Source organism: Brassica napus, chromosome C9 (genome assembly GCF_020379485.1).
Source record: "Brassica napus cultivar Da-Ae chromosome C9, Da-Ae, whole genome shotgun sequence".
NCBI lineage: Eukaryota > Viridiplantae > Streptophyta > Magnoliopsida > Brassicales > Brassicaceae > Brassica > Brassica napus.
The window spans coordinates 61908105-61934617 of NC_063452.1; the positions used below are offsets into that span (position 1 = coordinate 61908105).

Genomic DNA, 26513 nt, shown 5'->3' on the forward strand with positions numbered 1-26513 from the left:
TTGAATTAAAGTACATTAGTAACTCTCACACTTCACTCGCCAGTCGCCATGTTCAACATTCAAAGCAAGACTTCGTGACGCAAAACTTCGTTACCTTCGCCGCCAGCCATGACCTCCGTGCTCGAATGCTGGTCCAACCGCGGCGCCGACGACGATCTAGTCGACGAAGTCCTCATGTGCTCCGACGACAGGTCCGAATCCCTCGCCGCCGCTCCGCGTTTCGATCAGACCTCCTCCGCTATGCAGAAACGGTTTCAGCGTCTCGGCCGCAACGTCAGCGACGCGATCGCGTCGCTGAAGAGCTCTCTCAGCCTCGATTCGGCGCGGGAAAACCAGAACGCATCGGGCGGAGGAGGGAGGAAGCTAGTATGGGCCACCGTCGTGAGAAGCCTTGCGAAAATGTATCCAGGTAGCCAGTTGCCGGAGAAGCTCGTCTCTAACCTCAGGAAGCATTACGATTCCTTGCCTCTCAGGTAACGAACGGTTAAAGATATATTGCGTCATTATTACTCATTCTAATTAATCAATGATTTTATTATTATTCTTGGTTTCTTAAAAGCGTTGATTAGATCTATATAATGATTGTGATTTTGTTTTTTTTTTTAACAGTTACAGTCAGGCTGGGTTTGATATGAAAGAGGTCTTTGGGCATATAAAACTGATAGAGCAAGCTTGTGGAGATGACAGTCCTGTGTTTGTGATTCAAGAAGTGTGCGGTGAGGATTCAGTGTTCAAGCTCACATTCGCTTCCACTTGTTCGCTTTCTTGGTCAACTGTTTCAGCTTCTCTTGATAGTGCTTTGATTTGTTGTAAGAATGTTCAGATCTTTGAGAAGAAGGGTTTGACTTTAGGAGTTGTTATTCTTTTGGTTGAGTCTGGAGGAGAGAAGTTGTTTAAGAACAAGGTGGAGAATGCACTTAGATCTGCGGTGAGGAAGCCTAAGTCAACCTCTGTGAAGCTCCCTTTTGGACTCTGCGGCTGTCAAGAACAGAAAGATGGTGGAGGAGAGTTCGGGGATGTTGATGAAGAGTCTGTTGATCAATGCTATGGACAAGACGGTCCGAATACTAGGATCCAGATTGAAATGCCGCCACTAAACTCTAAGTTTTCTGTTTTAGTAGATGAATGGCAGACCATCCAATCAGATGGAGGTGATGTTGAGAAATGGCTACTGAGTTCGGATAGTCTTGAGTTTGGTGATAAGTTAGGACCAAACTCATTCAAAGGAGTTTACAGAGGGAAGAGGGTGGCTATTGAGAAACTAAAAGGATGCGAGAAGGGGAATCCATATGAGTTTGAGATCCGAAAAGACTTCTTGGAGCTGATGACTTGTGGACACAATAGCATTCTGCAGTTTTATGGTGTCTGTATTGATGAAAATCGTGGGCTATGCGTGGTAACAAAGCTGATGCAAGGTGGATCACTCCGTGAACTGATGTTGAAGAAGAAAAAGCTTCAGACCAAGGAGATATTTCGAATTGCTGTTGACATAGCAGAAGGGATGAAGTTCATGAACGATCATGGTGTTGCGTTTAGAGACCTTAACACACAGAGGATACTATTAGATAAGCAGGGAAACGCCTGTTTGGGTGATATGGGAATAGTCACCGCGTGCAAGAGTGCCAGCGAGGCCATGGAGTACGAAACAGATGGCTATCGATGGCTTGCACCCGAGGTCTGTATCTCTCTGACGCTTAGTGATTTGGTTTCAGGATTATGCCTTGCTATTACCTCGTCACATTTGATATGCAAATCAATGATAAAAAAACATTTCCTGGTGTGATTCGATGAATAAACTAGACTTGTAGGAACATACTTCATTTCATTACATTAATTGAGCATTCCTTATGTTTTTCTCTATCAGATCATTGCGGGAGACCCGGAGAAGACGAGTGAGAGTTGGATGAGCAATGCGTATAGCTTTGGGATATTGCTTTGGGAGATGGTGACAGGAGAGGAGGCCTATGGATCTTGCTCGCCAGTACAGGCAGCGGTTGGGATTGCAGCTTGCGGGTTAAGACCGGAGATCCCAAAGGAATGCCCTCAAGTCCTCAGATATCTTATGACCAAATGCTGGAACACTTGTCCCTCCACACGCCCTAGCTTTTCTCATATCCACTGCGTCTTGCTCCGTGCCATCTCACGGTAACTAGACCAAACTCTCTCTCTTCCATCTCCACGGTCTCCACGAATTGAACTGTGGTTTTTTTTTTTTAAGTAACATGTAGCAGCACATACTTCATTAACAGATTCATTGTAAACCTCTTTGCAAGCCCACTTTTGTTTTACATTCTAAATGGGCTCAATGGATTTGAATATAATAAAAGTAACGATTGTTTATGTTGATCTCAATTTTTTATGGGACTATGGAGATAAAAAACCAAGTCAAAGTTTACTGAGTCAATTTCTAGAGGGAAAGACAGTATCGTGCATTGCAAATGGTATCAATATTTAAAATTAAAAATTACATTTTTCATTTTGTAAGTTTCTATGGTTAACATTTGTATATATAAGAAAAAGGAGAAACGTCACAAAACTTTTTAACATCTTGCTGAAGTGTATTGTGAGCAACTTGTAATTGTTACTCAGAAATAACAAGTCAAAAGACAAAAGAAAGTGAAGAAGGTGGGGGATATAAAAAGGAGCAGCCATTGATTTGTCTTCGCCTCTGGAAGAAGACTTGAACAACTCCAACAACGACAGAGAATGCGTTCCGATCAACGGTGGAGTTTGCTCTCCATCATCTTCCTCCTCTTCTTTCTTCCTCACAATCTCACGTTTGGGCTCTGTTTCAGCACCGAAGGTACCTTTTGTTTTCATCTTTCTCTGAGTCCATTCAACAGTTGATGGATGGGGATATTGGAATGGTGTTTTGCAGCGTTGGCTCTGATGAAATTCAAAGGGAGAATAGAGAGAGACCCATTTGGAGCTCTGATGAATTGGGGAGAGCTTCCTCATTGTTCTTGGTCTGGTGTTGTCTGTTCACATGATGGAAGAGTCGTCGTCTTGTAAGTCAGACATGAACAGAGTCCTAATGTAATTCATCTTTCTCAGTTTTTTTTTTATAAATTGATTTCTTATTATGTATACGTAGAAATCTAGAAGATCTCTCCCTTCAAGGAACACTTGCACCTGAACTCGGAAACCTAACTCACTTGAAATCTCTGTAAGTAAACGTATTACCAGCACCCTTCAAACTATACGTAGTAGACACAAGTATAAGACAATTCCCTTTCTTATTGTGCAGTATTCTGAGAAACAACTCATTTTCCGGAGAAGTACCTAAAGAGGTAGCTGACTTGCAGGAGCTTGAGGTTTTGGATTTGTGTGACAACAACTTTGGCCAACCATTTCCCTTCACGTCCAATGGTCGTAAGCTGCTTCAGCTAGCCCCTCCTGGTCAGGATCCAGGATTGGGAAATGCTTCTCCTCCTCCTCCGTTACCTTCACCTCCTCCTCCATTATCTTCTCCTGAATCCTCCTTCGATTTACGTTTCCCTCCTCCTTCTCCGTTGAGTAGAGGTGAAAGCCCTCCTACTGGTTCTCCAGCAATTCTCCCTCCTCAAGCTCAGCCTCCACCAGTTCCCCCTCCTCAAGCTCAGCCTCCACCAGCTCAACCTCCACCGGTTTCCCCTATAGCTCTGCCGCCAGCTCATCTTCCTGCTATCAGGAAAAAGAAATCTCACAAGCTTTTTATAATAGTCGGAGTGCTAGCAGGTGTATTAGGCGTCATGGGCGCATTTGTGGCCTTCTTTCTTCTCCGGAAGCAAAAGGTAATAATGATAAAGCCATCGGCAACTAGGAGCATTGGCAACCTTCAAGATGTTGGTATTACAGGTATTATACTCTCTTCGGTCACACTGTTGTGTTTTACTCTTATTGTAATACCCTAGTGAGTTTACTGTACTTATGTATGACTCATGCAGGTGTTCCTAAGCTGAAGCTATCAGAACTAGAAACTGCCTGCGAAGATTTCAGCAACATCATAAGCTCCACATCCTCAAACGCCACCATTTACAAAGGAACTCTTTCCACCGGCTCTGAAATTGCCGTTTTATCTATCGCATCTGGATCCCTCCAGGACTGGTCAGCAGATCTCGAAACGCAGTTTCAACAGAAGGTAGCAACAGAACCTCTTTCTTATACTACACTCTAGTGTCTCCTCTTCTAATAACCACATACAAATCCTGCAATGCAGATACAGAGGTTATCACTAGTGGACCACAAGAACTTTCTGAATGTAATTGGATATTGCCGTGAAGACGAGCCTTTCAACAGGATGCTGGTTTTCGAGTACGCTCCTTACGGATCCCTCTTCGAGCATTTGCACGGTCAGTAATGCTACAGACAGAGAGTCTCAGCCCCATCTCTTTTTTAACTAACTGTGTTCTTATTCCACAGAGCAAGACGCAGAGCACTTGGACTGGTCAATGAGACTGAGAATAGCAATGGGAATAGCTTACTGTGCACAACACATGCACAATCTAAACCCTAAACCCATCTCCCAAGCAAACCTCAACTCCTCTTCAGTCTACTTGACAACAGACTACGCAGCCAAAGTCGCTGACTTTACTTTCCTCAGCTCCACACCAATTGACCCCAAGACCAACTATGTCCTCAGCTTTGGCGTCATTCTGCACGAGATCATCACCGGAAAGATCCCGGATCCGGATTCTCCCATCAAAGAAACCAGACCGGCGAGAGAGCTTGTGGATCCGACACTAGAAAGCTTCGACGAGAATGTCCTGCAGAAAATGTGGGAAGTGGTGATCGAGTGTTTGAATCAGAGGCTGGAAATGAAGGAAGTGGTGGCTAAGCTGAGAGAGATCACTGGAATCACGGAGGAAGCAGCGTTGCCAAGGCTATCTCCGGCGTGGTGGGCGGAGCTGGAGATTATATCCAGTGAAGTGTAGCTTTTAGTATGTATGTACACATTAACTGCAATATGCACAGTGAAGCAATGAATGCTTCTTCTCTTTACTCTGTATCAACATTTTTTTTTCATCTTTCATGTTTGGGTATCAAGTATCAATATGTCGTATACCAAAACTGATATATTTCTATTTTGGGTCAGTTTAGATGATACCTTGAGAGAAGAATAGAGCTTCCATCCTCAGGCTTTTAAGGGTAACAGTCCAAAGGATCTAAATGACATGAAGTTCAACAGTTGGTTTAGAAACTGATGTCTGCATAAAATCTTATTCTCTTCATACAGAGAAGCATTTATACCAGTGTTTTTAAAATCGGACCGGAAGCTGAACCGGATAATTTTGGGTCACGGTTCAATATGGTTGTACCGGATCAAACCTGGTTCAGTAATTTGGTTTAATGTATTTTAGCGCATAAATTTAAAAGTAATGTTAGTAAATATGATATATAATTAAAATATAAATGAATTTAAAACATAAAAAATTATAATATGGATGGTTTATAGATTTTTGATAGTTTTAATAGTTTTTATCTATTTAATAACTCTAAGATCTAATCCGATTACGTGACTGGTTCATGGCCGAACCAATTATTCGACCAACTCGGTTATGTACTCATTAACTTACACTGGGTTGGGACTTCCCAATGTCAGGCCCATTTAACAATCTCATTTTAAGTCTTGGGAAAATCATCATTCTCTTTCTCTAATGATATCTTCCGGTCACACCCTTAAGTTGAATAAGTATTAACGAAGCTTCCAATTATTTTTATTGTGATATTTGTATGTCTTGTTTGTATAGATACGCGTGTGTCCGAAAAAAAACAAACAGAAAGAAAGTAGTCAAAAAGCAAAGGAGAGTTAGGAGACGTTGTTGGTGTGTGTATGCATGGGAATCATTATATAGCCGTTTGTTTTGTAACTCTCTATACATGCGTTTCTAATACTCATTCAGAATTGGCAGTTTCTACTATTAACAGACAAATCCACTTTTGACGTAGCGAAACAGAATGCTGTAAAGAGTGTGCGTACAAATCTACGCATGGAAATCATTAATATTATACATTTTCGTTAATCAGTTTACGTTTTGATATGAGTTATTTTCTTCACGTAATTCAACCGAGCGAACTATTGTAAACATTAATGTGGTCAAGTTGATTTTGTTTAACAATTCTTATAACGGAAGAAGATACATCGAAACAGAAATGATAACCATTCAAACTAATGTATATTGCTTACTGACTTGACAAAAGGAACATTCTGTAAAATGAAACACATGAAATTTGGGTGGTTCTAGAGATAAGAAAGTGCATGGGGTGATCAAATCATATGAGCCATTTTCTTCTTCAGCCTCTCTATCTCCGCTGTGTTGGCCTCAATCTCTCCTGTTAATTAACATTATAACTATTACTATTATATCAATTCAAGAGATATTTCTTATTAACTATATTCTATATACCTTGATCGGAGATAAAGCGTTGAATCCAACCAGCCATGCACTCCTTAAGCTCCATTTTCTCACGTTCGAGACATTGCTTCTGCTCACTCGCCATCTCTACTTGGGAACGCAGCATACTCACCTGCCACTATATATTAACATTCGATATTATGAAACCATAGCTACATAATATTAAGATTCATGAAATTAGTATATATATTTAGATACATTGAGGTCCCTCGATTTCTTCACTAGATCATCAACATACTGAAGCTTCTTCCACCTTGACTTCTGAGCTGCAACACGGTTCGAAACTATGCTATAACACAAAGTCCAAAATTAAGGTAATTAGGGTTGATATACGTAATAAATCTGCAAGATAATTAAACGTGACCAAATTATGTAACCGAACCGTTTGAGCTTCTTCGGGTCCATAGCAGGGTCGATATTCTGACGCAGACGAATGGTGAAGCCAGGCTCTACTTCATAGTTGAGGTAACCTGTTTTCTTCTCTTCCACTTGGCTACCATCATTGGACACTTGAAACGACGTCGGCACAGGAAAGCTTGGCTCGGACATGTTTGCTGTTGTAATTAAACTAAATGAAGACAAGAAAGTGTTCAAACCTTCTTTATAATCAATAATGTGAGTTGTACTAGCTACTTCCGAGTTAGTTCTATATTTATAGTGAGCAAACTACATGTCAAGTAGTGTCAAGTACCTTATTTAGCCTTCTTAACTCTTAAGTAATTGGTAGACTTGATATTACTTAAAACAATAATCAGGAGAATAAGACTTGACCAATGCATTATCGACAGTTGGTAGAACCTTATCAACTTAATTAGTCACTTTATTAACTTTCAATACCGTCAATACACGCAATTACTACCCCCTCCGTTCTATAAACTTTTTTTAACTTTTATTATACTTTTCAGTGATAACCAATCAATAACATTTAATTAATTAAATATTCTCAATTAATGTTTTTAAAAATATACAAAATACCTTTATATATATATATATATAATATATATATAATTATGGAACAAAAAATATACAAAATCTATATTTGGTAGGAATGGTACAGTGACTGGCTTTGTTTAGCACCAGTTTGTCTTAGATGTTAACTCAAGGATAGCACAAGGGGATGTTTAGTTTGGCTATTGGTTGTATTGGATGATAGCCTTGTATCTCTGTATTGAAACTTTGGTGACAGTTTAAGCAAAAAAAAAACAAAAACAAAAACTTTGGTGACAGCCTAATATATGTTTCCCTATATTTTAACAGATGACAAAAAAAAATAGAAAATATTACTTTTTGGAAGGTGGGAGTATATTTCAATATGTACAAAGGTCAGAGTGTGAGTACTGAGTAGTATATTGACTGATTATTAGTTACCACCATTGAACACATAGTAAAGGTATTAGGTATAGCTAGTATGTTTTAGTTATGGTAATAAAATAGTTTCATATATTATAACATGTTAACTAAACATTGACCTGCGCGCCAGCGCGGATATAAATTTTCAGTTTTTAATTATTTATTTTATTAAATGATGTATTTGTAATATTTGTTTATATTATATTCATTAAGTAAATTTTTTTTGTTGCATCTTAAACTATCTATTTTTTTTACGAATGTGTGATATCATATAAAAAATATAAAAAAATGAATGTAGAGTTAATTAGATAATTTTAAAAACAGAAATTTTTCTTTTGTGTGCGATATCATATAAATAATGATCCGCCCAGTTAACAAAAATCATGATTATTTTATGTGTAAATTTTTTTTATTTTGACCATTTCCTTAAAACTATATTAAATTTTACATATTTTAATTATAATATTTTTAATATCTTTACCTTTTTATTTGAAATGCAACTCAATATTTTTTTAACAATTATAACAAAATATTTATAGAATTTGTTAGAAAAATATGAAAATTACATTTTAAATTAAAATTATCCTAAAATATGATAAGTTTTGATATAAACGAAAACTCAAATTATGTCAAAAATAATGATATTCAATGATAATAACAATTTTAATTGGTTATTTTTAAAAAAATACATTTACAAAAATATTTTTTGGAAGAAAATTCATTTATCTTTCAAATATAAAATGAAAATATTATAATTAAATAATAAAAAATATAAATAAAAACCATAAATTTAGCAAATGATAACTGAGTTATATTATGCTAAAATATTCTTTCTAACAATTTATCAAATGACAAATGACTTATGAGCAAATAATACCATATAATTTTTAAAAACATAGCCATTCTTAAATATTTTTTGAATAAAGAATTATTTTTAAATTTAATCAACTGAAAATAATATCCGTACAATTGTGTGAGTCAAATTCTAGTTTTATTGATGCATGTTATATATTAGTGATGCATGTTTTAGGTAACATTTTAATGATGCACGTTTTTAAAAATCTTCATTATTAAAATTATGCACGTAAGGATAACTCATGAGTTTTTTTGGTTGATTAAATGACATTATGTCCAAATTTATTTAAGAATATTTCATTAAGGTAACTGAAAAAGACAAACAATAAAATAGGAAGTTTAAATTCATTTAAGCATATTTCATTAATGTAACTAAAAAGAGAAGTAATAAATTAGACAGTTTTATTCGTTTTAGGATATTTCATAAATGCAACTGAAAAAGACAAGCAAAAAAAAAGGGAGTTTACTTAATGAAGTAAGAACATTTTTAAATGGGTACTTCTCTTTTAATAATATACATTTTTAAATTTAATCAACTGAAAATAATATTCGTACAATTGTGTGAGTCAAATTCTAGTTTTATTGATGCATGTTATATATTAGTGCTGCATGTTTTAGGTAACATTTTAATGATGCACGTTTTTAAAAATCTCCATTATTAAAATTATGCACGTAAGGATAACTCATGAGTTTTTTTTTGTTGATTAAATGACATTATGTCCAAATTTATTTAAGGATATTTCATTAAGCTAACTGAAAAAGACAAACAATAAAATAGAAAGTTTAAATTCATTTAAGCATATTTCATTAATGTAACTAAAAAAACAAGTAATAAATTATGCAGTTTTATACGTTTTAGTATATTTCATAAATGCAACTGAAAAAGACAAGCAAAAAAAAAAGAGTTTAATTAATGAAATAAGAACATTTTTAAATGGGTACTTCTCTTTTAATAATATAGATATGTACTAGAAAGGAGCAGAAGACGGGTGAAACCTATGCCCTTTTCTTAGATGGCAGAAGTTTCATAAATTTTGCATTGCTTGTGAGCGGTCGTCAAAGAATAATTAAGAAAATTTATGAAATGTGATGGAAGATATACGCATTAATGGATATGATGAATGCATTAAAGAGGAGACTAAAAGACTTTTAACGAACTCGTGAAGATGTCCCATAGAAACCCACATTTAACTTGAGCTACTCTTTTTTTCACCTATACCATACCATGTTCTTGTCTTTAATGTTCTTTTTCCAAACCGACATACTAGCCGTAAAAGGCAAAACCACATAAAAACCAGCAACTCCATCCCTTGCGCCACAAGAAACCCAAAAAGAGAACTTATAAGCTGCTTTTGGAGATAGCTTCACGGAACTGAACAAACCACTGTGGGGACGTTGTATCCGAGGACTGGCTCTCACGCCGTTCTTCCACACCCTGAAGCTTCGCAGGAGAAGGCGGCTTCTTCGGAGGTGGAGAAGGGAGAAGAGAGAGCAGAACCCTAGCGACCTCCTGCATTGTAGGTCTCTCCATAGGGTTTCGCTTAGTGCACAAGAGAGCCAGTTGAAACGTCTTCTTGATGTGCCCTGAGTCAACGCAAGTCACTGAAACCTCCGGATCAACCGCATCCATCACCGTGTTATCATCAGCCTTCGACAGTATCTGCAACATCAAAAAAAAAAAAAAACAAATGTCATTTACGTTGTCTCCAAGAAGAAGCTTGTGCAACACTCTATCCAATAAAAAAACTCATACCAATTGATGCAAGTTGGCTTCATCATCCACAGCCTTCTTCCCAGTCAAAAGCTCAAGAAGCACGACACCAAAGCTGTAAACATCAGACTTCTCGTTCAGCCGAGTAGTACGAGCATACTCCGGATCGATATACCCTATAGTTCCAAGAACATAGGTCGAAGAAGCATAAGCTTTGGCTGCCGCTATGCTCTTGGCAATCCCAAAATCCGACAAACGCGCCTCGAAGTTACCGTCGAGGAGTATGTTCGACGACTTGACGTCCCTGTGGATGATCCTAGGAGTGCAGTCATGGTGGAGGTACGCTAGCCCATGCGCAGCTCCAACGGCTATCTTCAGCCTCGTCTCCCAGTCGAGCTTCGCTTTCTTCCCAGCAGGGCCGTGGAGAAGGTCCCAGAGAGAGCCGTTCTCCATGAAGTCGTAGAAGAGGAGGTTGCCGAGGGGAGGAGAAAGGGCGTACCCGTGGAGGCTCACGATGTTTCTGTGCCTTAGGCTCCCGATGGTCTCGAGCTCGGTCTCGAACTCGCGCAAGTTGTTGGGGTGGTGGTTGTAGATTCGCTTAATGGCAATAGGTCGGGAAGTTTTGGAGGAGGTGCATTTGTAAACCGTGCTTGAAGCGCCGTATCCGATGGCGTACTTCTCGCTGAGATTCTCGGTGAGTCTCATGATGTCGTCGAAGGTGTGGATGGCCATGTCCATGTGGAGAATCACCAGCTTTGTTGTTGACCCTGAAAGGTTTCCACATAAGCATACTGCTGTGAACTCCAATGAACCAAGAGACTAATAATACCTTCAGACCGTTTTGGAGAACTTTCCAAGACGTGTTTCTGCTGCTTTGACTTGTAAACAGCAATGAGTATCATGCATATGAGAGCGATGAAACCGAGAACCGTGCATATCACTGAAGTTCTGGTGATTACTATCAAGAGAAAGAAAAGTGTCAGTTAAAAGACAATGTAATAAGCATAGGTGTAAGCTCAGGTACCTTGTGACTTGGGTAAAGAAGGGCCACATATTGATCCAACCCAGTCCCCGCAGAGAAATGGATTACCAACGAAGCTATAAACGAAATAATAGATTTGAGATCACATGACAAGGTTAAGAGGATTCAAAATGTAACAAAGCTTATACCTGGCTGGGGCAAAATGAGAGAAGTTCTTCATAGGTGGGATTATTCCAGAAAGATTGTTGAAAGAGATGTTCCTATGAAGTTGATTGAGAGCATTAAAAAGTTATAGATTAAAGACATTACTAACAAAAAAAAGAAGACTCACAGATTGACAAGACTGAAGCAATTTGTAAGCTGATCTGGAATCTTCCCATGAATCTTGTTGTTGTTGAGTATTCTGTACAAAGAAGAATAGAAAAGAAAGTGAGTTATCTGTTTTACACGGTGGTATGTGTGAGGAGAAGTGATGGTTTACTTACAGGGAGTTAATGTTCTGCAAAAGGCCAAGCTCAGTTGGAATAACACCTGTGAGAGAGTTGATTGATACATCGCTGAGAAGCAAAGAGAAAAGTTAGTAAATACTAAAGAGGATGTTTATCATAAACGAACATACTTTTGAGCATAAAAAGAAAAAGTTTACATGATTTGAATGCTTCGGAGGTTCCCAAACTCTGCAGGCAATGGTCCATTGAGATAGTTTCTGCTCAGGTTTCTGAAAATTAGAAAAGCACATCTCAAGTCAACAAACAAAGAAAAACAAAACGTGTGAAAGAACAAGGAAGCTTTTCAGGTGTTGATGATAACATACAAGATGAGAAGATGCTCAAGATCACCGAGTGTTAATGGTATTGGTCCTGAGAAACTGTTGCCAGATAAATCTCTGTGACAAAAAGCTTTGATGAGTTTAAGCTGGTCCACATATAAAGAAGTAGAGAGGAGAAAGAGGATGTAGTGCTCCCAAAACAAAAACTTACAAGGTATCAAGATTGATAATATGGCCAAGCTCGGAAGGTATTTTACCCTTGAAGCTATTTGAGGAGAGATTTCTGCAAATTTACAGCATTTTACTCAAGATTAATCCAGAGAATCATATTGTTTATGCAATCTTAGAAGCATACAGATAAGTTAAGCTTCCAAGATTCCGGAACCCAATAGGTATAGAGCCATTCAGGAAGTTCCCATGAACATTGCTGAAAACAAGAAAGGCACTATAAGCTTGATTATAAAAGCGAGTAAGTAAGCCAACAATAAAAATCTCAGGTCTTACAATTGATTTAACGCCGCACAGGAGCTAATGTTAGCTGGAATCGGCCCTACGAGATGGTTGTTTGCGAGATTCCTACAGAGCGGGAAGATAAAAACCACCAGTCAGCTCGACAAATATGATGAAATGATTATGTTAAGTGGAACTTACAGTTCGAACAATTGCTCAAGCTTCCCAAGCTCAGGTGGGATGGTTCCCACTAGTTCATTATCATTTAGTTGCCTGCGAGATAGTAAAAACCCTCTTAAGAGATGAGATTAAGGACTTATATTAAAGTTGCAAAAAATCAAATCTTACAAATAGCTGAGGCGTGACATATTGCCAAGCTCAGGTGGGATTGGTCCTGTGAGCTTGTTGCCATGGAGATACCTATTTTCAAATAATTAACTTTTAGTCTTCTAAACAAAAGATCAGCGAGACCATACCAATGACACAGTAAGGGACTCACAATTTTCCGGTAAATGAGAGATTGCCAAGTATTGGTGGGATAGGCCCAACTAGTTCATTGTCACTCAGATCCCTGGGCAATGGATAAGTTAGAAGATCTTGAAACAGAAACTAAAAATGAAATGTTTAAATATTCAGAGAACTTACAAAACAGCAAGGGCCTGCATCAGACCAATGACTTCGGGAATTCTACCGGTCAATCTGTTTCCTTGAAGTGACCTGAACGAGAGAACACATCACCACTTCACCATATGAACTGTTTTGACTACTAAACAAGAGGTTTAGAGAGTCTTTAGCAATACTTACAGAGTAGCGACTTGGAGGAAACCGATATTGTAGGGTATAACGCCAGTGATCTGATTATAAGATACATCCCTGAAAATGCAAAAGACGTAATAATGAGTCCACACGAGTTCTGTGCTGAAAATAAAGAATGTTTCTTTAAGGTGGAAATAAACTAAACATACAGGATCTCATAGCTTGTGCAATTCCCAATGTTGTCTGGGATGGTTCCAGTTAGGTTGTTGCCTCTCACATCACTAATAACAATAAGGATTAAGTTATTACTCATCAAGACGTTAAACTGAAACATGAAAGAGAGGTGAGCCGGTTTCACTTACAAGTACCACAGACCGGTGAGCTGGCACATATCAGGAGACAATGTCCCAGTCAACATATTCCCACGTAAACCGCTACAAAACAAAATATAAAACACCATCAGAAGATGAATCTTCACTTGCTTAAAGAACTTGAAGATGAGTAGGTGAACTTACAGATACTGTAAGACCTCATTCCAGTAAAGCAGCCTCGGTATCTCACCAGTTAGCTGGTTTTTTGCAAGGTCACTGCAGAAACATACGCAACGAAACTACAATCAGTGAAATGACCACTTTGTTTTTAATATCTTGACCCATAAATAGATGGCATCAGAGAGACACTCACAGAGTCTTAAGGTTTGGAATCTGGGTTAAGGTTGCTGGTATTGGGCCAGTGAGCTGATTATTCTTCAGGTTCCTGCATTAGCCAAGAGGAGTGAAACAGTTTACAAAACAGGCAGAGGGAACAAAAGGATTCGAACGTAGAGAACACTTACAGAAACTCCAGCTGTTTGAGTTTGGAGATTGAGAATGGTATGTCTCCAAACAAGCAATTAGTGGAGAAATCACTGAAGCCAAAAGGTTACCTTATAAAATAATTGACAACACATTAATTTAATAACTTGAGAATACAAAGAAACTTACAGATAAGCAAGAGAAGCACAGTTTCCAAGCTCATCTGGGATCTGACCCCCCAGATTATTCCCTTGCAAGTCTCTATTATATAGAATGGAAACATGTTCATAAGGAACCAACTCAAGAGAAATGTAGATTATTACTAGAAGAGAGGAGAGAAGACTTACATTGATTGCAAACTCCTCAGATCTCCAAGTGCTGGTGAAATCTCCCCTCCAAGATTCAGATTTGACAGATTACTTTCAACCATAACAAAAGACAAAATCAGATTACTAAATAAAACTGAATCAAATGAGACAAACAAATAAAGAGGAATAAAGTGGAAAAGATCCTTACAGAGAGACAACGGAGAGGGAAACGTTATCACACAAGACACCACGCCAAGAACAAAAGTCGCTGTTGTGAACATCGTCCCAGTCCAGAAGCATATTCGCCACGTTGCTGAAGGAAGCTTTCATCTCCATCAACGCTCTCCCTGTGCCAAAAAATCCAAACTTTTTACATTATTTATTAAACAAATCAAAAAAGGATTTGTTTTTAATCATTAGAAAATTATTCTAGTCATCAAATCGTTAGTATAATAAACTATTCTATTAAAGCAATCTTTAGGGCTCAGCTTCACAAAGCTCTCTCTCTCTTTCTCTCTTATGGTTTCTTCGTCAGTGACAATAAAAAAACGATACTTTTTCAACTAACATCATCCCAAAATCGAAACTTTTGTTGTTACAAAATAGTAAAGAACCTTCATCGTTCATCGGAGAAACAACACCGCATAGCATGAAGAAAAGAGCCAAGCTTTTCACTTTCTCCATCGCACTTCTTCTTCTTCTTCACACAGAGAAGAAACCCAGAAAGTAAGAACACAGTGGAGGAGGAAGAAAGCGAGATCCTTTGAGGTTTTCTAGCTAACAAGCAAAAAGGGTAAAGAAGAAGAATCGTTGTGCCATTGTTTGGGGAGAGAGAGAGAGAGGGGGACCGACACAGGCGATTAGCGTGAACTGTAAGGAAATGCAGAGCAGAGATGTTTAAAGAAGAGAGAGAGAGAGAGTACAGTTCTTCTTCATAACTAGAGCGAGGGTTGAGAGCTCCGACGCCCCAATGAGAGAGAGAAACTTTTAGTACGTCTCAGACAACGACAAACAATGTCAGTATCAATAATACTATTACATACACCGATATGTACTTAAAACTCTGCTAAAACATCTCCGATTGTCTTTAATGACACACTGATCGAAATGATTTACTTTGGCTTTTACTACATAAGAGAGTGTAAGAGAGGATACTATTAACTGTTAAGTAACTAACGGCGTTGGTTCCGTATGATTTGACGGCGACGGCTGTTTACAGAAGAAAAACGCCGTTTTCCAATGTAAAGAAACGTCTTTTTAAGAGTCCGTTGAAAAGAAACTCCTTTGCAGGGAGAGAAACCCCGTTTACGCGCGCGTGCGTGCGTTTATGTAAACTGATCCAACGGTGGAGAAATCTCATACCATGGACCGCGAGGTAGAGGATAAAACCGTGCTCTTTCTTGTGACGATGAGTTAATGCTTTCTGATGATGATTGGTTCGAAAGAAGCCAAAAAAAAAAAACCGGTTGGACCGGTTTAGTTGAGTTTGTTTCCTCCTTTGGTCACGTCTTTGTATTTGTAATTACTTTGATTAATTTTGATGTCGACCTACATTGTTTGCACTACTAGGTCGAATAAGTTTGGTGGAACTGTAGATTGCAATAAATAAAAGTAATTAGATAATAATGCATGGAGCGTGAGTTATTATAATAATGTTTATTTATTAAACGGTTTTAACATTTTGCAACATTACAATTTTTATCGATTATATAATGACGAATACAAATATTGGTTTCTTAAATATATCATCGTTGTTGAATAGTTAACGTATTACAAAAGGAAATTAAGTTTTGCGGCTGACACAAATCACCAAAACTAAATATGCAACATTGATTTTATAAAGACGAAAATGGATTAGGTTTTATGCTCACGATTTGTTTACTATTGCATCTGCATAATAAGTGATTTCATTTTCTACCTCTATAAAATTATGCTTTCGTTCTTGTCTTTGTCTTTGTTTCATTGATATGAATTAAGTTTCTTTTTTTAACTTCTTATACGAATTCGGTGAATTACATAAGTGTCAATTTAAAAAATAGACATCTGTAAATATTAGTTTCACTCCAGATACATATCTAAGAATCAAAATTTTGAAAAAAATCACCGAAAAACTATATTAACAGATTAGTGTTAAAATTTAATATATCAAACTGTTATAGAATGTAAGTGCAGACTCGAAATATAAATGTTTGTCAAGTATATATTCACTAGCTCGGTCTAAAAATTATCTAATTCAAGAACAACAAAACAAATTACTTATTTCATTAGTTTGGGTAATATCTGAATCAGAACATGTAATATCCGAACCCGAATGGATATCCAAAAATAACCAAACATAAGTATACTTAACCCTATATTTTTACTTTATTTCTCTCATTTTATTCATAATATTTATATTAATGATCTTTATTGCTCAAAATTAGATAATATACATATAATTATGGACAAAATCATATGCTACTCAATTAAAATACATATCAAGCTCTTGTTTCTTGCATTAACAAAAGTTGCATCTAAAATTTCAAAATAACAACTAAATTAGTGTCTTTCTAACCTATTAATAGTTTAGTCTTTTAAAAATTAGAAAATCAGTTAAGTTAAAATATATTTTAAATACAAAAAAATTAAACAATGAATAATTTATTTATTTTTTCTTTAAAATTTAAATATCGTAACCCAACCCAAAATATTTGAACTCGAACATAAAATACCTGAAAATATATTGTAATGCCCTAAGATTAATATAATGGGATATTATAAAATTACAAAAATAAAATAATCAGAAAATGAACAGTGGTTAGTGGTTACACTGTAGAATCTTAATGTTAAAAGAAAAGAGCAGAGATCGTGTCTAAAGCTATCATAGGATAGCCTCGTATAAAGCTGTTGCTCTTTCTCTGTCGAAGCTATCTTCGTCTTTCTCAAAGGATTTGAATTTTTTAATAATACTAATATTGAGATAGCTAATTACGGGAATACTATACTGATCCATGTTAAATGAATGTATGTCTATCTCAAGGCTAACATGTAAAAAAATTCATCATCACATTTTTTTTAAAAAAGTTACTGAAGTGACATATCAGGTTCAAGTCAGAGCCGTAGGGGCCCAAAAGATATCAGAGAAAGATTGGTTAAACCCCAACCGTCTGATTAAACCGATGTTTGTCATCGTTGGTTCTCGGTTGCCCTAATGTTTTGGCACCTTCCTTTTGTGCCATATCTCATATCTCTCCTCCTCGACATAAAAAGCCAAAAGAAAAAAAATGAATTTAAAATTTTGAATATGAAATTTATATGGTAACGTATGCAATAGGAAGAAAAGATGCATCGAGTTATGTTTGGTCTTCTTAGCTTAATATGGACCGACCGTATCTTCCTTCTTCCTCGATGGTTCTGTTCTTGATTCCTCTAAGTTCGTACGACCTACTACTGGTCAAACTTTTAGATATCAGTGTCTATTCTAAAGGGTAAACCAAAAAGAAGAGTAAATATTCGTAGATATTTACCATAACATACTACATTGCATTATTAAGAACTAATCTCATGTTTACTTACCCACCATATATGGGTTTGTTTAACCATGACTCGTCTTGTTATAAGAAACCGATTGAAACCTCCTCACCATTGGGCCTTGAAGTTGAAGCCATGGTGAGAAAATGCATTATCTTTTGTTCATATTGATTCAAAACCATTTGCATCCGTTGAGTTCAGTTGCGGACCGCAATATAAAAGCATGCACATGCGAAAGATTAGTTAAAATATTAAAGTTTACATGGTAACGTCGTTACATAGTTGAAAATATATTGAATTAACAAAACATGATTGCTGTGCATAATTTCAAACCAAGCTGGATAAGCCTAATTGCAGATTGCATATATACATGCACTTAATTTCCTTTATGTATTCATGGCCACCAGGCCCCACGACCAGATTTCAACTGCTGCAGTAAAATCAGTAGATCGGGTGACTATTTGAACGGCAAAAGAAAAATATTGTAGACAGGGCTCGTATATCCACATGATCTAGGTCGCGTGGAGGTTCAGCTATATACGCAACTCTATGCTTTTAGACTTGAACGGTGCGCCGGGACAGAATAGCCTAGTGGTAACACTAGAGTGAACTGGATCTCAAGGCACCTGGGTTCGAGTCCTCTGGGATTCCGGAGACCGCCCGTGACAAAAAAAAAAAAAAAAAGACTTGAACGGTGCATGGTTCTAATATGTATCAAGACCACTTTCCACGCATTCAAGACTAGCCTAAACTAGACCAACTCAGTTATTATCATTTTCAGCCTTGAAATGTTTGTATTGTCATTTTATCATAACAATAAATGAGGTGTGGTGTTAGTGACAGTGATCCGGCTTGTGGTATTGATTTTAACATTGAATAGTTGGCGTTTCACAAAAAAAAAAAAAAAAACATTGAATAGTTGGCAAGTTCTGGTGAATTATAATTTGTTTAGCTGAATTTTTTGTTACAATTGTTTTCTGTAACAAAAAAAGTTCGCACTAAGTAAACAAATCATAATTCGCCATTTGATTTTTAAAAACAGTTAGCATTATCTGAGTTTATTATGTATATAGCAGTGTGGCTCAAGTTTAGAGTGAAGAGCCAATCAGAGAAGGCAAGGGTGGATTTTACAGATATGACAGGTCCAAAACGTGTGGTGGAATGTGGGTTAAACGCTGTGAAGCATAACTTTACCAGATGCAATAATGGGTGTCGCATAACGTCATATCTCTTAATTGCTAATATGCTCGTAGTTGCTGCGGGGTAAATGTGAAAGAGCTGCCGATTTGTTACACTATACAAAGCCTACATCTGACCCAAATATAGGCCCAATAGGCACCACACAATTAAATGTAAACCCAAGAGCTCTAAAGCAATTGCTTAAGGCCCATGGTTTTGTTGGAAGAAAAAAACTGCCTTGCACCAAAAAATGTTTCCACGATGGATAGTATTAGTATTTTACTATTTGTGTTAAAATATCAACGGCGACGTGTTTATCATATCAGTGTATGTTTGGAACTCAGTAGGTTGATTCCTTGTGCCAAGTGTCCATGAGAAAATTAGTAGCAGACGATGACAACAAACATCATGCAATTTATACAAGTCCTTCTTGAGAGCCTCTTTCTACATCTCTCTTCTCTTCTTTTCATCACTACAGACGCAATCTCTTGCTTGAAATGAAGCTCCCTTCCCTGTTCTCTTCCTGCTTTCTCGTCTTAGCTCTGATCATCTCCGCCACGCATGCCTTCGACCTCAGCCTTATTCAGGTTCTCTCTTTTTGTAATCTATTTAATTTCTCTGGTTAGTACTAAAAATCAAGAACCGGTTTACGGCGGTTGTCATGAATATTTTTTGTCTATCTATTGTAGATGGAGGCCGGAACATGTCCGTATACGGTGGTTGTCATGACGAGCTGCCTCTCTCCAGAGTCAACGAGAGATCAAATCAGCATCACTTTTGGTGATGCCGATGGCAACCAGGTTAGTTTAGAGACAAACTCCTGTTTAAACTTCAACTTAAGGCTCTAAAAGTTAATTATCATGAAATTAATCGCTAAAGGCAAATAGGATACGGGAAATTATTTATCCCACTAATTAGAAAATGTAGATGAATCGTTCATTTTACCATTTTTTTTGTTCAATTGACCATATATTTTATCCTTCTAATTAACTATATAATATGTATTTGCATGTAATCGCTATATACATAATATATGTAGTTTTGCGCTAATAGGTGCATGCAGAGAGACTAGGCGGATCGGTAAAAGGAACGGGGAGTTTAGGGAAGTGTTCAACTGACACATTCCAAGTCCGAGGTCAATGTTTGACTAGCCCTGTATGCTCTCTTTCTATCAACCGGGATGGACCCGACGGTTGGGTCCCGGAGTCAATCGAGATCTACGCACAAGGTTCCAAGTCTGTTAAATTCGATTTCAGCAAAAGCGTCTCTAAAAACACTTGGTACGGCCAAAACCACTGCAACACCACAGGCCCGCCATCGTCTCCCGGGTTGCTTCCACCGGAGTTCCCACCTGAGACACCTAAGCTACCGCCACCTCCCCATCCACGACCGTCTGCTGCTTCCCGGGGTGGTGGAGATGGCGAGAGCGCTTTTCTTGCTTTTGCCATTGCCACTGCGGTTGCGTTCGCCGCAATGGTGCGTTAAGGTTGCTTGATGAGCATTCTGCGTATGTAGCGTCGTGAGACTTTTTTTTTCGTCGAATGTGTTTGTTTGTTATGTGGTTTTGTTTCAGCCTCAATGTTGTTGTAAAAACATAACTAAATTGTGAAGTGCTTAGTTTCGTTTTTCTTTAAAATAAAACCTTTTGTTAATACTTGACTTTGATGCACAGTTAATTTATCTTAAGTCGTTGTTTCTCTAATACTAGATCGAATTGGCCAAAAGGATTTACATGTCAAAAACTGTAGAGATAACTACCATAATATATTAAATGAAACAGATCGAATGTGTATATATATTCATGAGCTGATAAAGTGTATAAAAAACAAGGTAATAACCAATAGGTTTTATTTGATTAAGAGAGACAAGAAAATAAATTTCCATAATGTGGGCAACAGACCTCAAGGCATATATATATAGTATACTTGACTTCTATTACATCGAAAAATTAGAAGACTTTATGTTTCGTATAAGATATTGAAGTGTTGGTGAGAAGTAGAATGCATGGAAGTAGGTAGAGTTCGTGGAAGTGGCACCGCGTAGCCGACTGATGTTGCTTTTACTCTCTTTTCACTTGTCCAACTCTTCCCTTCACACAATTTTGTTTTGTTTGTTTTGGACTGTCTGCTTAAACGTGTCTTTGAACTAAAATCGGGACCAAATACGAACTGCTTTCATCTTTTTAAAAAGTAAAATTGAACAAATTAAGATATTATAAATATAAGATTGTAATAGCTGTAAAAATTAAAGTGTACTGCAAATGAACCCTGTTCTGAGTGAAGAGAGGAAATACCACAGAGCTAAAGCTCGTCTAATTGTTGGCATGAACATACTTTTTGACAGACAATCTTGAAATTAGTCGTCTATTTTTCAAAAACAGTAAGAATAGATAAGATGCTATTTGCTCCCTATAGACTACGTATGCACTTTAAATCCCCAGTATTGGAACCTTTTGTTGTTTGCATTTGCTTCTTCTCTCGTATGTTTGTTAGTGAGTGAGACTTGTTATGCGTAGATTTTATATGGATAAGCTCTTTGTACTCTTGGTTCATGTAAATCTTAATTGCGTAGGTTTGCATAATTGCATATGTAGGCACTGGTTTACTTGATTCGGTTTGTGACTATAACAATTTTGTCGTTATTCTTCATCTTGTTGGGTAACAATGATCAAGCTGCAAACTCACTGAAAACACTAGGGAGATCTTTGGATCCTTTGATTCAGTTCCGATCAACTGACTCTATCCTGTTGTACAATAGAGAGCCATGAGAAAAATACAAAAGACCCATGGAATTTGAAAGGCTAATAGGTTAAATTGAAACTACTTATTTAAAAGCCCAGTAGTAAGGCCCGTTAAGAAACAAAGTAAAAAAATCACAGTTGATATGAACCTCAAGTGCTATTTCAATGTGTGTAAAGTTACTTCGTAGGAAACACAAAACAAACAAAAAATCGAATAAAAACTAGATGAGTTGTTTTGCTATAACGATCCAAACAAAATAGCAGATGAATTTACCGCCACAAATTATAATAAGACAAAATATTAAAATTTTGGAATCAGAGCAATCCAAGTCGCACGTATCTATAGAATCTGATGGATCGAGATTCAAGAAATCATTATAAATAAATATGTAAAAACCCTTTGCTCGACGTAATCTCTGGCCATTACATTTTAGTTTTTCTTTTTTTGAAACTAAAATGTAATGGCCAGAGATTACGTTTTTAGTTTTTCGCTGAAGACAAAGACGAGGGAAATCAAAACGACGACCCGAGTTATAAACAATATGACATGTCATCTTACGTAAACATAACGTTAAATTAAGGAAAAATACACGTTATTTATTTTTTATTTTTTATATAAAGCGTTATTTATAAAGTACTTACAAAGGTGACAAATGAAAAATAAAGAGAGAAAGGTACACGAAGATGAACATATGTATTACTCCTTTGTTTTTTTCTTCTGTAAGATATTTTAGTAACACACAAATTAGAAAAACATACTTTTTGTTAAAAACACTTGATTACAATAAAAAAATAACCAAAATCAATTAATCATTGCTATTTAGAACAAAAACAAAAAGCCACATATTAATTTTTAATATTTTAATTGATTTTTATAATAATTTTATCTAGAAAATTTTGAAACATAATACAAATTGAAACAAAAATATTCTCCAAAACATCTTACAAAAAGAAACGGAGAGAATATGTATTAAGTATTAATTAAAATAAGAAGAATAGCTTCAGTGATCTAAGATAGTATTCGGTTGTCATCTGTATGCACACGGGTTAAAATCTGTTTGATATTTATGTTATGATTGGCTAGTAAGAGTCATAAAGTCATACATTTAGATGATGTTAATTTGAAATTATTACTAACTTTCAATTTAAAATTAATTAGTGATAAGTGAACTGGCCGTAACTTTTTACATATTATTCACGTTTCACTGAAACTTTTGATTTTGAGCTTTATATTCTCACATCCTCTTTCGTGATAATAGTTTTTTGACCATTAATCTCACAGTATTTTAGTCTAGAATTCGCTTCAGTCAGACCGCCATGCCAATAGAGTCAAGTCGATTTAGGATCAATCGGACATCTTTCGATAGTCGGATCGATTTTGATTCAGTTCGATAGTATGTGTTCGGGCTATGATACAATAGTAATTCGAGTTTATTATGAGTTTTCAATGTAAAACCAATTAGTGAGTGAAATTAGCATTAACCCTTTATATATTGTTTATGTCCTATTGAAATTTTTGACGTTAGAGCTTTATATTCTCACAACAACAATAATTATGTTGGTGATTAGACCATCTCCTATGGTACACAAAAATTTACTATATATTTCACTCTAAAATAGAGTAACTCTATTATAGAGTTGAATTTGCTCCAATAGTTTACTCTATAAGGGCATCTCCAACCCCATTCTATTTTTCCTATAAAATAGAGTTTATAGTAAAAATGAACCAATAATACTATATTTTCTACTCTATAATAGTGTAAACCTATTTTTTACTCTATATATAGAGTAATTTTTTTTTTGTTCATCACTCTAAAATAGAGTACTATTGGAGCAACATCCAACTCTATTATAGAGTTACTCTATTTTAGAAGAAAAAATAGAGTAAACCATTGGAGATGGTCTAATAGAATTACTCTATAATAGAGTGAAATATACACTAATGTTGTTTTTTTACTCTAAATATAGAGTGAAAAAACAACATTACTCTATATTTCACTCTATTATAGAGTAACTCTAGTATATAGTGAACCATTGGAGCAAATTCAACTCTATAATAGAGTTACTCTATTTTAGTGTGAAATATAGAAAAAATTTTTGTGTCCCATTGGAGATGCCCTTAGCCATATAGCTACACTACTTGAACTATTTATTTTAAGAGTTTTTTTTGCTGCTGTGATAATTTGTAATATATACAGTGATATATACAGTATATATATATACAAGGGCGGAGTGAATGTATGAAGAGTGGGGTCAACTAACTCCACTATTTTAAAAAATTTATTTGTTTTTGTTTAAATATGTTTATTTCGACTTCATTAAAAAATAATTTTTCACCGCGTAAAAAAATTATTGTTTCCAATACAAAGAATTTTGGACTCCGCCACTAAATATATATATATATATATATATATATATATATATATATATATATTATTACTATTAAAAAGAGGAATCCTAGTTTACAATTACCTTGCTAACTCGTCATCATCTTATGTTATATTTCCTAGTTTATGTTTTGGAAGTCTGCTTATGCCTTTGTATATAAGAACAGAAGTTGAGAGTAAGAGTAGACATTTTATCTGTTAAATTTGATTCGATTCGTTATTCGTTTCGATTCGATCCGAAAATTCCGGATATCCGTAAATTTTCGAATCAAAGCAAATACTAAAAATCAATATCCGTTAAAATCGAAGCAAATCACAAATATTAAAATTTTGGGAAACGGATATCCGATCCGATCCGGCAATATATAAATACATGTATATCTTGATTATATTTAAAGTCTTTAATGTATAAAATTATATAATTATTATTCTAACATATGATTTGATAAATTTTATTCACATCATTACTTATATAAAAGTATTACATAAAAGGAAGAGAACACATTTATGATAATTATAATTTTTTCTTAAGTTTGTGTTATTATAATTGTTAACTAAGTTCAAATTTTTTTACAAAATATGTAGATTCACTACTTCTTTTAATTTTTATCATATATATCATGCAAAAAATATTTTACAAAACAAATTTGTATCAAAATTTTAAGATTATTTGTATTAATCAAAACATATGAAATATCCGTAAGTATTCGTAAATACCCGCAAATATCTATTTATTTTCCGGATATCCGTTTTTCTAAATATCCATATTGATGCAAAGCAAAACCAAAAATTAGATATCCGTGACATACGAAGCAAATCACAAATACCTTCAGAAACCCGGATATTCGATCCGTGTCCAGGCCTAGCTGAGAGTTTACAGTATCATCTTCAAGTTTACAATTACCTAACGTCAAATTCACCAGATTTAAAACATTTGATTGTGACGAGACTGCATCACCATGTTTTATTGCATTTGGAACGATTTTGTTGTTTAGCCAATGAGACGTGCTTACGTCATTTCAATGCTCAAGTAATAAAGTCATTTAGTTTGACGAGAAGATACGCGTATAATATAGTTCACTATACATATGATTACGTACTACGCGTAACAACATATGATTATGTCGTCTGTGAAACTGAATGTATACACGAATGATTTTTGTTAGTAAGAGTAACCAAATGTTTAATTTTAGTCAACTAGAGAGTTTTAAATGTTAAATATGAATGGTTGTCGATTGTATGTACCTACTACCTACACAAGGCTTATCTCACTCATGAATATGACTTATAAATCTTATGATATATTTTCGTTAAAAAAAGAAAATCTTATGATATATATCTGAATCATCTAATCTTTATCATAATAAAATTTATATTATTATGAGAAAATTACCAAAACGGAACAAAAAAACAATATAGTTGTCCATATGGTATAAAACCATCATTAAGTTGTCCCTATATTATAATATTTTTTATAATCCTAAAACTAATCTTTCCTTAATCAAATTAAACATAAATTAACTATTTTAAAAAAAATTAATGGAAAAAGATAAAAATAATAAGGTAATCCCATAATGTTTTAGAAAGAAAAAAAAATGTAAAAACAATTTTTTTTAAAAAGAACACACGACACAGATCAAAAAGATCCCGTAACCTAATTGCATTTGGTTTCTAAAATCCTTCAAAACTATTCTTTTAAAATCCTCTAAGGTAGAGCTTGATTCCAATAACAGTAGTCTACCCCAATTATCATCAGCCAAAAAAAACCCATCATGTGCTTACACTAAATTCCCAAACACCACATATTGTATAAATATGCATCATAAAACAAGAGTTTTTGAAAATCACAAGACAAACTATAGAAAAATCATAGATTGATGAAGAAGAAAAGCCAAAATCGTTTATTTTTTATATTTTGACAAAGAAAATCGATCGGGACACGTTTTAGGAAATTAGAATATTTTTAGAATATTTTCTTAACTGAAACTTCCTTAATTTTCGGAAAAACTAGTTTTTTATCCGTAGAAGACACATTCCACACTGTGTAGAACCATGAAAAAAATTCTGAATACAATTTCTACTTTTTGTAGACGTTTGTGTTAAGTTTAGATTTCGCATACCCGGAATTTTAGAATACTTCATAAAAGTAGAAACTGAATTCAAAAGAAAAGTAGCGATATTTACAATTAGTAGAATTCGCATTCTCCATATTTAGAATTTTAATCATTTTTAGATTGTTTCTTCTAAAAAAAGTAGATGGACTTGTTTATTCTGGAATTCGTTTTCTACTAACTCATTTTCTGTAGAAGATGAACTCTACTTTTAGT

The 26513-nt window shown here is 35.5% G+C and overlaps 4 protein-coding genes across 5 annotated transcripts; 2 read left to right on the plus strand and 2 right to left on the minus strand.

The window, feature by feature from the left end:
• Window positions 1-5: 5 nt before the first annotated feature.
• LOC106446092 (probable inactive receptor-like protein kinase At3g56050) lies at window positions 6-5110 on the plus strand. Of its 2 annotated transcripts, XM_013887772.3 has the most exons (8): window positions 1909-2145; window positions 2590-2803; window positions 2879-3008; window positions 3095-3166; window positions 3248-3837; window positions 3927-4120; window positions 4199-4331; window positions 4402-5110. In XM_013887772.3, exons 2-8 carry the CDS (start codon window positions 2707-2709, stop codon window positions 4911-4913), a joined length of 1728 nt encoding a protein of 575 aa, XP_013743226.2. In that variant the 5' UTR covers window positions 1909-2145; window positions 2590-2706; the 3' UTR covers window positions 4914-5110. The 2 variants fall into 2 exon arrangements, 1 of the variants encoding a protein (XP_013743226.2); XR_007328147.1 differs by lacking the exons at window positions 3248-3837; window positions 3927-4120; window positions 4199-4331; window positions 4402-5110 and adding exons at window positions 6-473; window positions 610-1675 and having other exon boundaries at window positions 1865-2145.
• A 975-nt stretch (window positions 5111-6085) lies between these two features.
• On the minus strand, window positions 6086-7075 carry LOC106449593 (basic leucine zipper 19). The gene is made up of 4 exons (XM_013891331.3): window positions 6778-7075; window positions 6594-6684; window positions 6387-6513; window positions 6086-6312 (listed from the first exon to the last, which is right to left on the minus strand). Exons 1-4 carry the CDS (start codon window positions 6942-6944, stop codon window positions 6248-6250), a joined length of 450 nt encoding a protein of 149 aa, XP_013746785.1. The 5' UTR covers window positions 6945-7075; the 3' UTR covers window positions 6086-6247.
• A 2634-nt stretch (window positions 7076-9709) lies between these two features.
• LOC106446090 (LRR receptor-like serine/threonine-protein kinase ERL2) lies at window positions 9710-15440 on the minus strand. Its single transcript, XM_048767186.1, has 26 exons — window positions 14985-15440; window positions 14579-14717; window positions 14410-14481; window positions 14252-14323; window positions 14104-14175; window positions 13953-14024; window positions 13784-13855; window positions 13631-13702; window positions 13478-13549; window positions 13317-13385; window positions 13158-13229; window positions 13012-13083; window positions 12861-12932; window positions 12714-12785; window positions 12567-12638; window positions 12418-12489; window positions 12274-12345; window positions 12108-12179; window positions 11940-12011; window positions 11779-11850; window positions 11625-11696; window positions 11482-11553; window positions 11336-11409; window positions 11141-11269; window positions 10354-11078; window positions 9710-10260 (listed from the first exon to the last, which is right to left on the minus strand). Exons 1-26 carry the CDS (start codon window positions 15052-15054, stop codon window positions 9940-9942), a joined length of 2895 nt encoding a protein of 964 aa, XP_048623143.1. The 5' UTR covers window positions 15055-15440; the 3' UTR covers window positions 9710-9939.
• Window positions 15441-19415: 3975 nt separating this feature from the next.
• LOC106446089 (embryo-specific protein ATS3) lies at window positions 19416-20715 on the plus strand. The gene is given in 3 exon segments (XM_013887764.3): window positions 19416-19646; window positions 19749-19859; window positions 20113-20715. Coding segments are annotated over 3 exon segments (759 nt in total). The 5' UTR covers window positions 19416-19430; the 3' UTR covers window positions 20545-20715.
• Window positions 20716-26513: the final 5798 nt, after the last annotated feature.